Below are 15,519 nucleotides of genomic sequence, written 5' to 3'. Positions count from 1 at the left end.
AAGCTGTCTTGGGTGACAGTAGCTGGATACTACTTACTCTGGCACTACGGTGCATGATATTGGATTTTTGCAGATATCCACAGATTCATGATTTTTTTAGCAGATGTCAATACTAGGGCTGGGAAATTAATTGCAAATAAGATTAAGTCGAAATATGGCCTGCTGTATTTTACAAATTGCAGAAGTTGCAATATTTCTTTAACTGAAAATGTGTCAAAATAGCAGTTTAATACATTCATTTTTTTGCATCAGCAGAGATTTTATGCACATTATGGAACATTTAAGTGTCAATTTTTAAAACAATGGTTTCCAAAAATTTTACTTTTTGTTTCATGTATGTTTTGTTTTAGTCAAAATGAGTGACATAATTAAAAATGGTAAAGCAGCTGGTATCAAATTTGCAATATGAGCAAAACTAACTAGCTCATTCTATTGTAGCAGCAGCTTCACCTTCCCCACCCCAGCCACCTCCATTATAGCTTAAAGCTTGTTGCACCCTCATATCAGATTCACGCTACTATGATTAAGCTTCTGAAATAATTTCATTGTTTACAATAACATCGTCATTTATAAATCCATCCATCCGGGGGTTTCTAGTCATTTGCTTCCTGGAAAGTCAAAGCCAGCTGCTGACTAACCCTGGGAACATCTTTAGAGCAGAGCCTGACTGAATGTAGGATATAATATAGAATGATGCATTGCTTGAATATGTTGAAAAATGCATAAGTTGAGGAACCTAATAATAATCACAATATTGGGAAAAAAAATCGCAATTTGACCATTTTTACAAATCGTTCAGCCCAAATCAATACTGATATCTGAATATGCTTTTCGGACAAGAAATTTCAGTCCTTTTGGATACACTCTAAGGTTTGAGGATGACCAAGGAAAGAAACTTAAGTCATTTAAAAGCTCTTTAAAGTTTAAAGAATGAGGCTTGATAAAGAAAAACGCCTCAACTGACATAGGTCTGTTGGTTCAGCCTAAAACTCAACTAATTTATTAGTATATACGGACAAAATTTACAGTCGATTTATGCTGAAATACACAGGCAAAATGTCGAATGTAAAATAATTTGATTTTAAACATGCAATAAAAATGTGATCAATTCCGTCAATTTTGTCAAAATTCTGTGATTAATGCGAGTAAACAAAAAAAGCATGACAGCCCTAGTGAAAATATAAGTAATCTGTACATGTGTAATCTGAGCTGGAAACAATCTGTTCTGTCTTAGATAAGTCAATATTTCGGGTATCCTTGTTTTTTTACAGCCTCGATATAAACATTTTAACAATAAATGGGTCTCAAATACTTTTGAATAGTTTTATTTAAATGCAAAACATGCTCATCTGGCAAGTTACTGATCGATTTATTCTCTTTAGTGAGATTAAACATCGATCAGTCGTCATCTTTTCTTGGTTACTGACTTACTGAGGTTTTAATTTTTACTGTAGCCAGAGCGCCCAGGGACAGATTTGTCCGATAAAACCTCAGTTCATAGATTTTTTAAGAAACTTAAAGGTCCGTTGGGTAGGATTTTAGAGTTCTAACTGATAAATAAAGATGCTTATTGAATGCTAAAAGCTAAATGCATTTAAATCCCTCCCAGTGCTCTTGTGCTAAAAACTTTAAGACAATGTGGATTTATTCCATTGCAAAAACAGTTTGTTGGATTTTGTTTTACCAAACGATCTCTGACTTACTGTAATGGAATTTGGAGCGAAGACCTGCAGAGCTGAGCAGATTGTTTGAGGATTTGGAGCAGACACAGTTATGTCAACTTTAAGACTGCAAAACTACTTCAGAAACACAAAATTATTGTAATAATCTCTGCATCTGAGACATGACTTATTTGATGGGTATTTAAACTCTGGTTATCATGGTTATTCTATTAAACTTGTGTGCATTAGTCTTTAAATCCAACTGTTAAACTCTTTGATGCTCTCATGTTAAGCACCTTGAAATGCTGTTGTGTGTTAAAAAAGTGCCATATAAATAAAGTTTGATTAATTTGTTGTCATGGAGGAGGCGGGGTTTATGACGGTAAAAGTTTTTTCCTTTGATTTACTTCAAGAAGTGAATTCTAGATGAGGGTTTTCAGAGTGAAGGAAAGTGAGCCTCTCGCAAGAGAAGATATTTTATTCAATGGACCCTATCTTATTGCCAGTACTGCCTGATCATTATGCTGCAATTCAGGGGAAACTCTTTCTTGAGTCTGTAGTTGATGTAGGATATCATAACAGCAGAGTATTAGTGTTTACAATGCTAAATCTCTGTTACCTTCAGTTTCTGAAAAAGTTAAGTTTAAATGTTCAAAATCTGAGATAAAAAGTCATGTATTAGTTCAGAAGGTCAAAACATGAAATTAAACAGTTTTAAAATGCAAATATATGATATAGAAATTCACAATCATGTTTTAAAGGTCAAAATATGAGTTAAAACTTTAAATTGTGGGTCTAAAAGGTGAAAATATGGGGTTAATTGTCAACATTAGGAGTTTAAAAGGTCAAATATGAAATATAAAGTTAAAAAAGTAAATTAAAAGGGGTAGAATATGAGATAAAAAAGAAATGATTATTTTTCATAATTGTGAGATGCAAAATTGAAAACCTGAATACACAAATTTCCTTTTCACATTCCTGACTTTTTATCAAATCATTTTCAGTCTTTACTTTTTCAGTGTTTTTGGCTTAATAAGGGTATTTTCAATCATCAAGGTTAAATTTACTTTTTTTTTCAAAGTTGTGAGTTTATTAACAATAACAAAACAATTAATGTCTTATTTAGAAGGGGTGGTCTGGGGTAAAGCCAGTAGGTGCCCTGAAGTGACAATGTGTGGGAGCAGAACCAGGACTGTCTGTCCTGTTTCATACATTTGTGTGTGCAGTTCTGGGACCGTCTGCAAAGGCCTCATTTTCTGTCGCTATCCATTCGTTCTCCTCAGCCACAGCTCTAACTTTCTTCCTCCTTGTTCTCTTCTTCTTTTTGCCATAAATTTCACTCGTGGACCAACCAGTGTGCAGCTGATGGCGGAGTCTACTCTCTAAATCAGTCTGAAGGAAATATTTTGCCTTCTCATCCTTAGACATGGAGTTCCATATCTCAGCAAGGAAAGTTGTCACAGCACCATGTCCTTTTTTCTTTACATCAGCAGGAGCATTTGGTCTCTGCTCTTTCATGAATAACATGAAGGCGTTTAAAGGCTTCTTGATGTACAGTTGATCTCCTCAGTGCTTTCTTTGGGTTTTTTCACATCAACGCGTCCCTCCATTGGCTCTGAACCCTCTGAGCTCCTCGCCAGTTCCACGTTACTCTGCAAAGGCGATGATGAGGAGATGAGCTGCTGCTGCAACATTTCTCCACCTGGTGCCTGCATTTTCTCTGAATGAGCTGCTTAATCCCATCTCTGTTGCAGATTTGTGCGCTCGTCCGTTGTGCAGGGTCGGACCCCAGCTACTGTGCAAAGAGCGGAGTCTAAAATGGACTTCCTGTTGGAGGGGAAGTTTGGGACCAAATATGTGTATCCATCAGTTTTCGCTGGCAGGATGGTTGTGGAGGATCCAGATCATTTTGAAATATTTGCAGATGGAAGAGTGAGCATGAAGCTCTCCAACATGACTGGTGGACTGGTGACTGCAAGTCAGTATGGACGGATTTATCATCTGGACAAGGACTGAGGTCTGTTTTATACTTTTTTTTTTAAATTCACCAGTAAGTGCATACAAACAAATATATGTGAACAGACAGATAAATGGGTATCAAGTTGTGGTGTTGATTTACAAAATTATATACATATGATAAAAATAGATAAGACAAATTGACAGAAAAAGGAGAAAAAAAAACAAGGAGGAAAAGAAAGAGGAGAGAAAGCAAGCAAACAAACAAACAAAAAACAAATAAGTGCAGAAAGTCAAAGGGAGAGGAGAAACAAGGCAAAACAGTGTAGCAACCAAATGATCTGAATGAAACAGAGTGGCATTTTGGCAGGTATTTCATGATGAATTTGTTATGGTAAGTTTCCTTTGAGATTCATATGGATTTCCATTTCCAAATTCACAAATTTTCTTTCTCTCCCCAGTGAACAAGCCTTTGTATACTTATGCTGTGGCTAACTCACCAGCATCGAGATGGCGTGGAGAATTGTGGAGTATATATTGTTAAATTCTTGTAATTGATTCTTGTGAGTTGCTGGTTGTTGTTGAGATGTTTTTTTCTATATTTCCAGTTGAGCAGTATTGTTTTCTTGGCGATAGTTAGGGCTACAAGAAGGGGTATTGTGATTTGTTTTGAGTTAGTGTAGTTCTTCTAAGTTTCCAAGTCTGCAAACGGAGGGGGATGGTGGGATGTTGTGGCCAAGGAATCGGGATAGGGTGGTGGTTGTTTGTTTCCAGAAGTTGTGAATTGGTGAGCAGAGCCAGAGTGCGTGGAGGTGGTGTTGTGTTCTATAGATCAGCGGTTTTCTCACCCATCTTTTTTTCATTTTTTTATCCCCATTTTTTCCCATTTTCACCTATTTTTGCTGCTTTTTGACCATTTTTGCCATCTTTAACTTATATTGTATTGCTACTTAAAGCTGTTTTTGCCACTTTTCACCACTCAGACTCTTTGGTTGAGCAGGGTTCAGTAACGCTGCTTTAAGGATTATCAGAGCAGAATAATCAGGTAGTATTGGCAATAAATTCATTACTGAAACCAAATAACTGATTACCTGGTAAGGACGGATGTTTAAGAACATTTGCAGACCAAAAAATCTAAGATATAAAAATTTCAAAAATATTTAAAAGTAGACATAAATGTTTGAAAATATGGTTAAGTTTTTTTTTCAATCTGAATCTTTATGTGGGTGGGGGTCCACCGAATGAATAATATTCGCTTAGAAGAGGCTCACTCACACACTTTGAAAACCCCTTCTATAGATGATTTTGTACTGTGTTAGCTGAATTTTAGTGTTGCTGGACATGGAGAATATGTTGGTGCAGACTGTGTTCCAAAATCGACTGTTAGTGTGGAAATTTACATTTTTAAACTGGAGGAAATCTGCAGACTTTATATCTGAGGGCCAATTACAATAAAAATGGGATCTTTTGGGCCGGTAGGACTACCACAGGCCTAGAGTTTGACAGCCCTGCTCTACATCATCAATAAATCTGTCCAGTTTGCCCCATGCACTCCAGAAGTTAGCAAAGCAAATCCCCTTCTTCTTGTTGATGATTTCACGCCTCTCGTGAAGTCCTGTGGCGCCCCCTAGGGGAGGCCCGCCTCACACTTTGAAAATTGCTGCTCTAGATTATATGGAAGTTCCACTTCTTGAATTAAATTGCAGGGAAATATGAACTTTTTCATTATATTTTAAAATGCTCCTGTACGTTTAATTTTCTCCATTTTGCAGTGGTAAGGAGACTTTTTTAATGGTTGTTTTCTGGAGATTAAGAAACCAACAAACAGCTGTTTTTCTCCCCTTTAGACTTTTAGTGAACGAACGAAATTCACATCATTACAGTAAACAGAAAAATATATGTAACATGTTTGTTTTGTCTGAAGTCCAGTCTGCACAAAAACTACATTTGAGTTGTTGAAACTTTTGGAACTTTTGGTCATGGTTTCTCATTAAAGAGGTGGTGGATCCAGTGAGGTAAACAGAAACCTATTTCATGATTTTATTTCTTTTGCTCAGTCTTAATTATTGTAAAGGTTTCACTGGTGTTCAATATGAATTCAAAACAATAAAGAAAAGTTTTTGTAACTCAAGTGTGTGAGATTGATTTCTACAAAACTAGCCAACAATCAAACTTAAAGATCACGTATTTTACCTCTTAGAGACAAGTTTATATCGGTCTCAGAGGTCCCCAAAACATGCCTGTGAAACTCCAGTATTGTATTTTTGCATGTCTAAAACCCCCTCTGTTTCAGCCCTGTTTAGAATGAGCTGTTTCTGTGTCTTTGAATGTTAATGAGCTTTCTGACTCCGCCCCTCTCAGGAAATGGATGTGGCTCTCCTGATCCTCCTCTCTGCTGGCAGCTGAGAGGAGGATCAGGAGAGGAGGGCGGAACTTTCTTCAAAGCAGGAGGGCCAAATGAACCTGGGGGTGGGGCTGACTCCCTGCATGACATCATGAGGGGAAAACCAGAGACAGCTTGTTTCAGCACACATTTTCTGAAAGTTGGAGAGATAGAGGGTGATTTTTCAGTTAATTGAGGAACTGTGGACAGGCCAGGGGCACATATTTTTGTTAGAAAAGCCAGAAAAACAGTAATTTTCACAATATGTGACCTTTAAAGCGCCATAATAAACACAAATCGCACTGATCTTCATTTGCGACAACTTTTATTATATTGCCAAAGCTGTACATGTTCTATAAATACTTTTTCAAACACTGGAATGCTTACACCTGACATCTCATTTCATTTAATCCCTCTCATTACAGCAGCTGGCCTCAATGACAGAGATGAGCTGCAATAATCCAGTGTAACAACAACAAAAAAAAAAGAGCCATGTCCCATTCACAGACTTACATCTGATCGAACTTCTGTGGTTTATTGAATCCTCTGAACATCCTACCGATCACTTGTCTTCACACAGTTAAATCACTAAAAACATACAAGCTTGTCAGAATCAAAAAAACATCTTCCAGCAAAGTAACTGTGCCAATATATTGCTGATCTGGAGAAACTGATCACACACAAACCCACACACACAAACACACACTCATGTGAAGTCAATGTGCCAGCAATAGGACCAGATTGAACCGTTATTTACCATCAATACAGAAACGTTAAGACTGGAGGATCAGACGACCACAGCTTTGGGCGCTCAACGCGACAGAGAGGAGGGAAAACTGCTGCTGTGAGACGGGAGGGTTTTTAGTTTTGTTGCAGCTGAATCTGTGATGTAAAAGCAGATTTTCTTCCTTTGCTTGCTTGCTTGGAAACACATCAAAGATTCACAGCAGATCTGTGACCAAAATTCAATCAATCAGGTGTTTTCAGGGACAAAAAAAATCACTTCTTCAGCTTTAAATACACCGATCCCATAGGGAGGAGAATTTACAACTAGAAAGAGGATTCCTTCTTCACGGTCAAGTCGGACCAATTCTAAAAACTGGACTGGAAGCTGGAGAGGCATTTGCACTTTGAATAGGAACAATGTAATGTAATAATGTAGGAATTGATGGATTAATATCTCCTTCCTCTACCTAAGTAGATTAAATGAGATTGTTGCAGCCCTGTTGTAATCAAAGGAACCATTTTTGCACTGATGCCAGTTTCCAGAAGCAAAAAAAAAAAAAAAAAGACTTTGCAGGGTTTTTTTGGTACCGAATTCCAGGTACAGTTTGTCACATTATATGATGGCCTGTGCCAGAACGTATGGCTTTATAATGTTCAGTTTTTTGGATGTTAGTCAGTCTTCAGAGCATGATAAAAAAGGCTGAGGAGATGACACATTAGTTTCCAGGCACAGTTTAATGGAGGCACAGCAAAAGACAAATCGGTGTTTCTGACAAAAGCCATCGATAATGTGACTGTACCTGAAAGTAAATTAAAAAAAATCAACCTTTCATTCTGCAGTGATTCTGGGCCAGGAAGGGGCGTAAAATTCTTCTACTAACACTTAGAGCGCAATGACGAGTTCATGCTGTACACTGAGATAACTCACTGCTACAGAGTACAAGTATGAATGGTTATACTGAGTTAGCTTCATTTCATCAAATGTTTCTCCCCCTACTCTGCTATGCAATATTACCAGCTTTGCCTACCTGCTCTAATAATAAGGCCAGCATCATACTGTTAAATGATAGAGTACAGTATCTGCAATATTTTATGAGTCAGGGTTGGAAATTCACTTTTTTGCCTACCTACCTACCACAGTCAAAATTCACCAGCCACTCTCATTTCTTTCCCCTTTATTCCAACAAACAGCATAAAGATATAGGGAAATATTTGTGGTTTATAGCATTTAAGCTAGAGCCTGATTACTAAAAGAAAATACTGGCACGTTTTCTGTCAGTTTGCTTTTTGCTTTTATCGTTATTTTGAGGCTGCTTGGTTCCCATTGCAGCCATGTCCTCTAATGCCGTGGTTCTCAACTGGTTGGGTCGCAGCACCCACCGTCAACTCCTCAAGGAGAATTGCAACCCAAATTTTGGAGGTTTTTTTGGTCAATCAGATGTATTTAATAAAATGACAGAGCTTGGTCCTAAGACAGTACAAATGGTGTAACAAAGCAATGAAACAGGATAAAACATGCATGTTTTATAGAGTCTCAGACAATTTGGCGCATTTTTTTCACAGGCACACATCCACGACCCACTTTTGGGTCCAGACCCCCCAGTTGAGAACCATGAGCAGGGCCATTTGAGCGCGGCGCGGCCAAAAGCCGTAGTGGAAAATCACACTACATTCTAGTCTCCTTCGCAAAACAGTAATCTTACTTTTAGTCAGAGTTTTAGTCATTAAAGTTTTGTTTTTGCTAGTCGTAGTCCCGGCTCTCTCATGGGAAAAAGGCTGACTAACATTTTTGGTCCCAGTTTTAGTTGGAGACACTGGATCCATGAAAAATCCTCAAAAAGCTTCTGACCCAGTTTAGTCTGAATAAAAATATATCGATCTACTGGCGCTTAAACAGCGCCTCCTGTGATCACGCTTTACAGTAGAGCCAGTGTGAACCAGGGAGGCTGACCAGGAAGCGAGATAAGGAGGTACACCTGCTTGGTTCTCTAAAATTTTGGAGTTTTTTTCTGGAAATGTTGATGTTTTTGTACAAAAATGAACAGACTTTCTTAATTTTGTCAGCTTTAAGGTTGACCCTGATACATAATGTTTCTAATCATGGTTTAAAATATATATTTGGGAACCATTGCCTTAGATGGAAATAATTAACTGATTAGCCTGATATACGGATTAAAACTACTTTCTGCAGCATCTTGTATCCTTTAGTGCAGCAGCAGAGACATTTTTTAATGCAATAACTAATGTTTTCATCATTACTTTTAATCTGCTTCGAATGGCCATCGTCTCCTCTCTGTGTGGAAAAAGCATCAAACATCGTGTTCAGCGCACCCATAGCTTTAAGAGTTGACAGAGAAAATTCACAACACCCAAAATCTCTTCCGTGGAGCTTACAGCTTTGTTGAGCTAACTTCGTCAAAGAAAGGCTTGGCGTGCGGAGCTTGCTTTGAGGTACGTCCCCCCAGGTGAGTTCAGTTCTCATCCTTGTTTACAGTGTTTTAAAATCTCATTTGAATCCGGCACACAGGTGATGAGCAGTGCTCTAGTCCTCCCAGAGCTCTGTGACATTTCCCATGGCTGACTTTAAATGGAAACCTTTGACATGTCCCACAGCAGCTCCACCTCCTGCTGCTGTTTATAAAGCACCTGCTGGGACATCACAGTTAGGGGGTTAAAAATGCTCCGACGCAGCAGCAGTTTTTCCTCCACGTATGATGCAGATTTCAAAGACAAACTTGAAACAGCCGTGTCAGACTGAAGTCATCATTTTTACTTGGATAAAACAGACTACGAAAATGAAACGTTCTTACATTCTTCACCCTGTGGACGCCGGTTAACTTAAAGAAAACCTGGCTCTGGCAATGGCTAACTACTTAGTATTGCACATCTAGCAAATCAACAGTTTGTAACATTATTTTTCCAGAGAAATGTACAGTCAATATATGTATATATTAAATAAATACTATATATAGAAATATATATAATATTTATTTTTCCTTATTATAGTAACATGCATTTAGAACAGCAGAGCACAGACAGGAATTGTACAGCAGAACTAGAACAGTAATTCAGAGAACACTCACATTATTTTGGGGTTCAAACACTTTAAAGAAGCGTTTACATGCGGTGCTCTGGTGCAGTGTACAGTAGCTTTTTTCATGATGGGACGTCCTGCACAAGGAGAGGGTCTCTGGATGTTTCAACTTGGACAGACTGGAACTTTACAGTAAGCACGGATCACGGAACAACTCGCACACTCAGATGGAGACGAATATGAGGGAGGGAAGGGGGGGCTCTACTCTGTAGTGACGTTTCAAGGCTGTGCACGGGACCTGCATGCACTGTGTGCCTCGGGGGGGATCCCTCACATCTCCTATCAGTAAAAACATTTGTGTCTTGGCAGCGGGAACAACAGAAGACAGAGAGGAGCTGGAGGGGAGCGGCTCCTCACGCTTTAAGGAGCAGGCAAACATTAATCTAGATGGTATGATCATCAGGACGACAGCCATGAAGAAGTATTTACACGACATCACAGACCAAACACGTTACACAACAGGGACTAAAAAGGGTCTCAGGCTCGTATGTACAGGAGGAGGGAGCGGGGTCATGTGCTTAGACTAAAGTTAGGGATTGTCAGAAGTCTGTGGTTTCAGAGCTGAGATGCTGTTTCAAGTAGAGAGGCACACCGAAGAGGGGGACAGATGGAAGGGGGGCGAGGATGCACGACGTGGACTAGCTCGGAAGGGGTCTCGGCGACAGGATCTTGGGTTTTCCTTCCGCCTCCTTCCCCTTCACAGCAGCCACGTAGGAGAAAAGGCAGAGGACGGAGTAACAGATCTGATGTGCCTGCAGGAGGAAAAAATAAACATGAGGGAGGAAACGGCTCAGGTGAGAGGTGAAGTCTGTGTTCAAGATAAAAATAAAATCAGAAAAGAGGCTGCACTCAGTCTAGACGGTGTGGGAGGATGAACTGCTGTATAATCCAGTACAGCTTAACCAAATGTAGCATTTGGCAAGACAGCTTAATATGAATTAGAATAAGATATATTTATTCCAAAAAAGACATGCAGTTGTTTTAGGAGGAGCAAAACTAACATTTGCATGATGCACAACACAACATCTAAGAGGAAAAACACTGAACGTGATCTGTTGTAAAACTCCACATTGCAGCTCACATTCTTTTCTTTAAACTTCACATTTCCAAAATTCTAACCACAGAAGCAGGAACAAAGCTCAGCCTCTTTAGGGATGGATATTTGCATTTCACATAAAGTAGTAAGGGACTTTACCCTCTGAAGGACCACAGACACTAAGAAGAAAGAAGGTATATAATGAAAAATGTCCGTATATTCTAGATTCATCTCATACAAAGTGAAATATTTCAAGATTAATTTGGCTAATGCTTATCTAAAAAAATTAGAATATCATAAAACACCAATGCAAAAAGGATTTATGATACAGAAATGTTGACTTGGAAAATTCTGTTCATTTATCACTCAGTTACTAGTTGGAGCTCCTTTTACATGAATTCCTGCATCTCTACTTGTGTCATGGAACCGGTCAGTCTGTGGTCCTGCTGGGGTGTTATGAAGCCCAGGTTGCTCTGACAGCAACCTTCAGCTCGTCTGGATTGTTGAGTCTGGGGTCTCTCATCTTCCAGAGATCCTCTACGGGGTTCAGGTCAGACCAGTTGGTTGGCCAATAAAATACAGTGACACCACGGTCAGTAAACCAGTAATTGGTAGTTCTGGCTAGACAAAGGGCAGGTGAAAAGGAAATCAGGATCTCCATAAAGCTTCTCAGCAAACAGAACAGCATTGATTCTGGACTTGATAAAGACCAGTGGACCAAAAGCAGCAGATGACATGGACTCTAAACCATCACTGACTGTGGAGACTGAAATCACTCGACTTAAGCACCTTGGGTTCTGTGCCTTACTGATCTTCCTCCAGACTCTGGGACCTTGATTTCCAAATGAAATCCAAAGTTTAGTTTCATCTAAAAACAGGGCTTTGGACCGATGAACAACAGTCTGAATCGCTTATGAAGCACAACCGTCACACATGATTTATGTGCTCACACTGTATGAGTGAAGTCTGTTAATGAACTGTAGTGAACTGTTTAATGTGTTTTTTACTGTTTCTATTGTACCCTGTCATTTTTTCCCTTTTTAATCAACTGTTTTAGCTTTTTATTCTTACAAAAGCCCTTCTAGGGACAGGTGTTGCAAATTAGCATTCGCTACAAACACTATGATACTTGCATGGGATGACTGTTCTCAGTTGTCTATGTTTATTGTATCTGTCCCTGTTAAATGAACCTTAAATAAATAAATAAAGTCAGGAGGGACTGTGACAGAAATCTGCAGGGTTTCCTTTTTAAAAAAGTCTCACATGCTGAGGTTGAAGTGTTTCGCATCCTATCCTCTCTCTCTCGCTATCTCTCTCTATCCCACACACCCAAACAGCATCCCCATCCGTGTCAGCTGCAGGTCCACAGGTAGTGATGTTTCCTGTTTTTTTCCTTTATTATATGGGGATTATTAGGGAGAGCATCAGAAAGTCATTGCTGCAGTTTTGATGGTAATTTAGGACGTCTGACAGTTTACAAAGGAAAAATATCTTAAGTTATTCTGCTCTTGTTTCTGCTCTAACTGTGTAAGTGTCTGGAGTCGTACCAAAATATCAAACGTCAGAAATCCATCTGACCAGTCGGGAGCGGCTGGTCGGCCAGTGATCGGGTCCTTATCAGCTGTCGCATCCCCCTGTACACAGCACGACAAATGGCGCCCCAAACAACAGAGTTGAGTCGTGCGACTCAAAATTTGCAGCTGGATCGCATGAAATCCACACAGTGTATGCTCAGCTTCAGTCCAGGTGAGACACTTAGGGCATCTGTAGTTCAGGATTGGCTCAACTCTAAGAACACGACCCTTGCAGTCCACTTTCTGTCTGTGTGGATGTTCTTGATCCTCTGACTCCAGTCTTAGTCCAGTCCTTGTGCTGCTCCCCTAAGTTCTTGAATCTGCTTTGTTTGACAATCCTCTGAAGGCTGAGCTCATCCCTGTTGCTGATAGAGGAGTATAGTGGATAGTCGGAAACAGGGATGAGAGCGGGGGAGACGCATGTGGTAAAGGGCCTCAGGCCAGATCCGAACGGGCCGTCCGTGTACATGGGCCATGCCTTAACCACTCGGCCACCTGCGCCCTTTGTGCACCTTTTCTTACCCCACTTCTTTTCCAGTCAACCTTCCATGACTCTGCCTAGGCACAGTCTCTGGTGTTCCCTATGATTGTGGTTGTGTGGACTGAACCATGTGAGAGAATGAAGGCTTTGGATACCTTTGCAAATTAGACTTTTCCATAATATTCTAATATTTAGAGATAGTGGATTTTTTTTTTCATGTGAGCATTAAGGTGTCATTATCAACATTAAAACAAAAAAATCTTTAAATATTTCACTTTGTGTGAGATGAGAAGTAAATCATGGGAAAAATGAACATTAGCATGATATTCTAATTGTTTGGGGTGGATCTCTAACTAGCAGGACTTCCATGCATGCCAAAGATAACTGTAGAAGCTGAGGGTATGAGATATTGATAGAGATGTAATTAACCTCACTCCTGAGCAGAAGTGGTCCCAAAAAAAACAAAAAACACTCTTCAGTCCAGTAAAGCCGATCAAATTCCCTCATTTTCTCATTCAAGAGAAATCTAACTTCAACTGGCGCTCCTGTATTAACCCATTTAAACCCATTTATTTATTCTGGATTTATCCAGATAATCTTGTAGTTTTGAGGATGCATGAGCAATAACCTGCAATGTGACATGCTGACATACATGTCTGCAGAGAAGATAAAAACATGTTGGTTTTAGCCCCTTAGCCTCCACATGGAAAAGTAAGAACGATACTGCAGTTGAATGTTGTGAGTTCTGTTCTCTAATATCGAATATCATAATTGTAAATGGATTTTAAGGCAAATCCAATTATTCAAAGTTAAAGCCGATGATCCAAGCTTCTATGTGGTTATCATTTCATGTCTCTCTGCTACAGAGGCTGAGAAATAAAGATTTTAGTAAGCACTGTGCAGTTTTCAGAAAACCATCAGGGTTTAAGACTGTTGTAAAACAATACTAAGGTTTCAGAGGGTTGTTAGGTGGCCCTTTGTCTAAACGTGGGGATAATGTTCACACTGCAGAGCAGAATTGATGAAAAGTGCTGAAGATGAAGTGGAGACTTTGGTGCCATCGGCTCCTTACACACAGACAGAGAGTGCCCAAGAGGCCAGACTCTCAAAAGCTGCTGTAATCCTTCCATAACTCATTAAATTCACACATTTTTATAAACTTATAGTGGAGCACTTCCTCTTACATTACAGTAGCAGATTTCACACTTGGGTTTACATTTATCTTCCAGGGGAGGGAGGATTGAATTATGGGTAACTTTGTCATGTTTACAAGTGCTTAAGTTAAACATCGTACAGATGAGGATGAAATTATTAGCCCCCTATGGAAATGTTATTTTTTCAAGTATTTCCCAAGTGCTGTTGAACTGATTTTTTGACCCAGCTTTTCCAAGCAACCTAGTTCCATTTTTAGATGCTAACATTATTTTACTTTGCACACAGAAACAAAATTATTTCACAAAAAACTACCAGGGTCTTAATGATGATCTCCCTGATGCTAATGGTCACTAGTGTCTCCTTTTTGCTGGATAATAGTTTGCAGTCGTCTCCTGAGGAATCCCAGACCATTGTTCTTTCTCTCAAGCTCCTCCAGATTTGTTGGTCTTCTGGCATAGACCTCGGTTTTCAGTTCACCCCACAGATTATCAAGGGCTTTGGTCAGGCCTGTCAATAAGATTTATTCTGGAGGTTGTTCTTCACCAGGAGCCACGGCTGTGTTGGGTCGTTGTCATGTTGGAAAAAGAACCAAAATCTTCTTTTCAAATCTTCACATATCCTTCTTTCTTCATGATTCCTCCCACCTTTACCAGATTCCCTGTTCCAGACTCACTGAAGCATCCCCACAGCAACATACTCCCACCATCATGTTCCACTGTGGGGACGATGTTTTACGTCTCTCCCTTCTTTCTCCAAACATCACCGATTTCTCTACAGCCAAAGAGCTCTTGTTTAGTCTCATCTGACCAAAGGACATGATTCCAGTATTCATAATCCTTCTCCAGGTTGTCCTTAGCAGACTTCAATCTGGCTTGAAGGTGTCTCCTCTGCAGACTTTCTTGGTCCATTCCTGTGCAGGACTGTAGCAATGTTTTTTTTCTTTGAGACTACAATTCCTGCCTTGTCTAAGTCCTTCTCTAGAGTCTTGGCAGCTGTTCTGGGGTCTTTAGACACATCTCCCACTAATTTTCTTTCTAGAGTCTTTGAAATCTTTCTCTTCCCATCTCTACCAAGCTTGGTCTGGACTGTGTGGCTCTCATTGAATTTCTTGATTATACTTCTCACTCCAGTTCTTGACTCTTGGAAACACTGTGATAACTTTGTAGAGCCTTCTCCTGCTTTGTGAGCACTGACAATTCTTTTTCTCAAGTCTAAACTGTTTTCTTTGGTTTTTGCCATGATACATTTTCCACTGACGGCTCTAACCCTTACTGAAGTTTGTAGACTGTGTGTAAAAGTGACGATAACCATCAGGCCCTCCGTTTTAACTTGATTTTACTAGCTTTGGGCATTATAAAGTTAAAGACCATCATGAACAGCAGTGGTTTGTGATATGGCCAAAGCTAAAAGGTGAGTTCTAATGGGGCCTAATAATGTAAACCCTTTAGATGTT

At 39.5% G+C, this 15,519-nt stretch overlaps 1 protein-coding gene across 16 annotated transcripts in view; it reads right to left on the bottom strand.

Moving 5' to 3' along the window:
• Positions 1-9,475: 9,475 nt before the first annotated feature.
• Positions 9,476-15,519, bottom strand: part of madd (MAP-kinase activating death domain) — a 93,535-nt gene continuing 87,491 nt past the window's right edge. For all 16 annotated transcript variants that reach the window (XM_041794450.1, XM_041795128.1, XM_041794792.1 and 13 more), the window contains one exon: positions 9,476-10,572. In XM_041794450.1, coding sequence (XP_041650384.1) covers positions 10,459-10,572 — 114 coding nt within the window. In that variant the 3' untranslated portion in view covers positions 9,476-10,458. The remainder of the gene's footprint in view (positions 10,573-15,519) is intronic.

This window comes from Cheilinus undulatus, linkage group 1, assembly GCF_018320785.1.
Source record: "Cheilinus undulatus linkage group 1, ASM1832078v1, whole genome shotgun sequence".
Classification (NCBI taxonomy): domain Eukaryota; kingdom Metazoa; phylum Chordata; class Actinopteri; order Labriformes; family Labridae; genus Cheilinus; species Cheilinus undulatus.
This window is presented reverse-complemented; position numbering and strand designations above follow the sequence as displayed.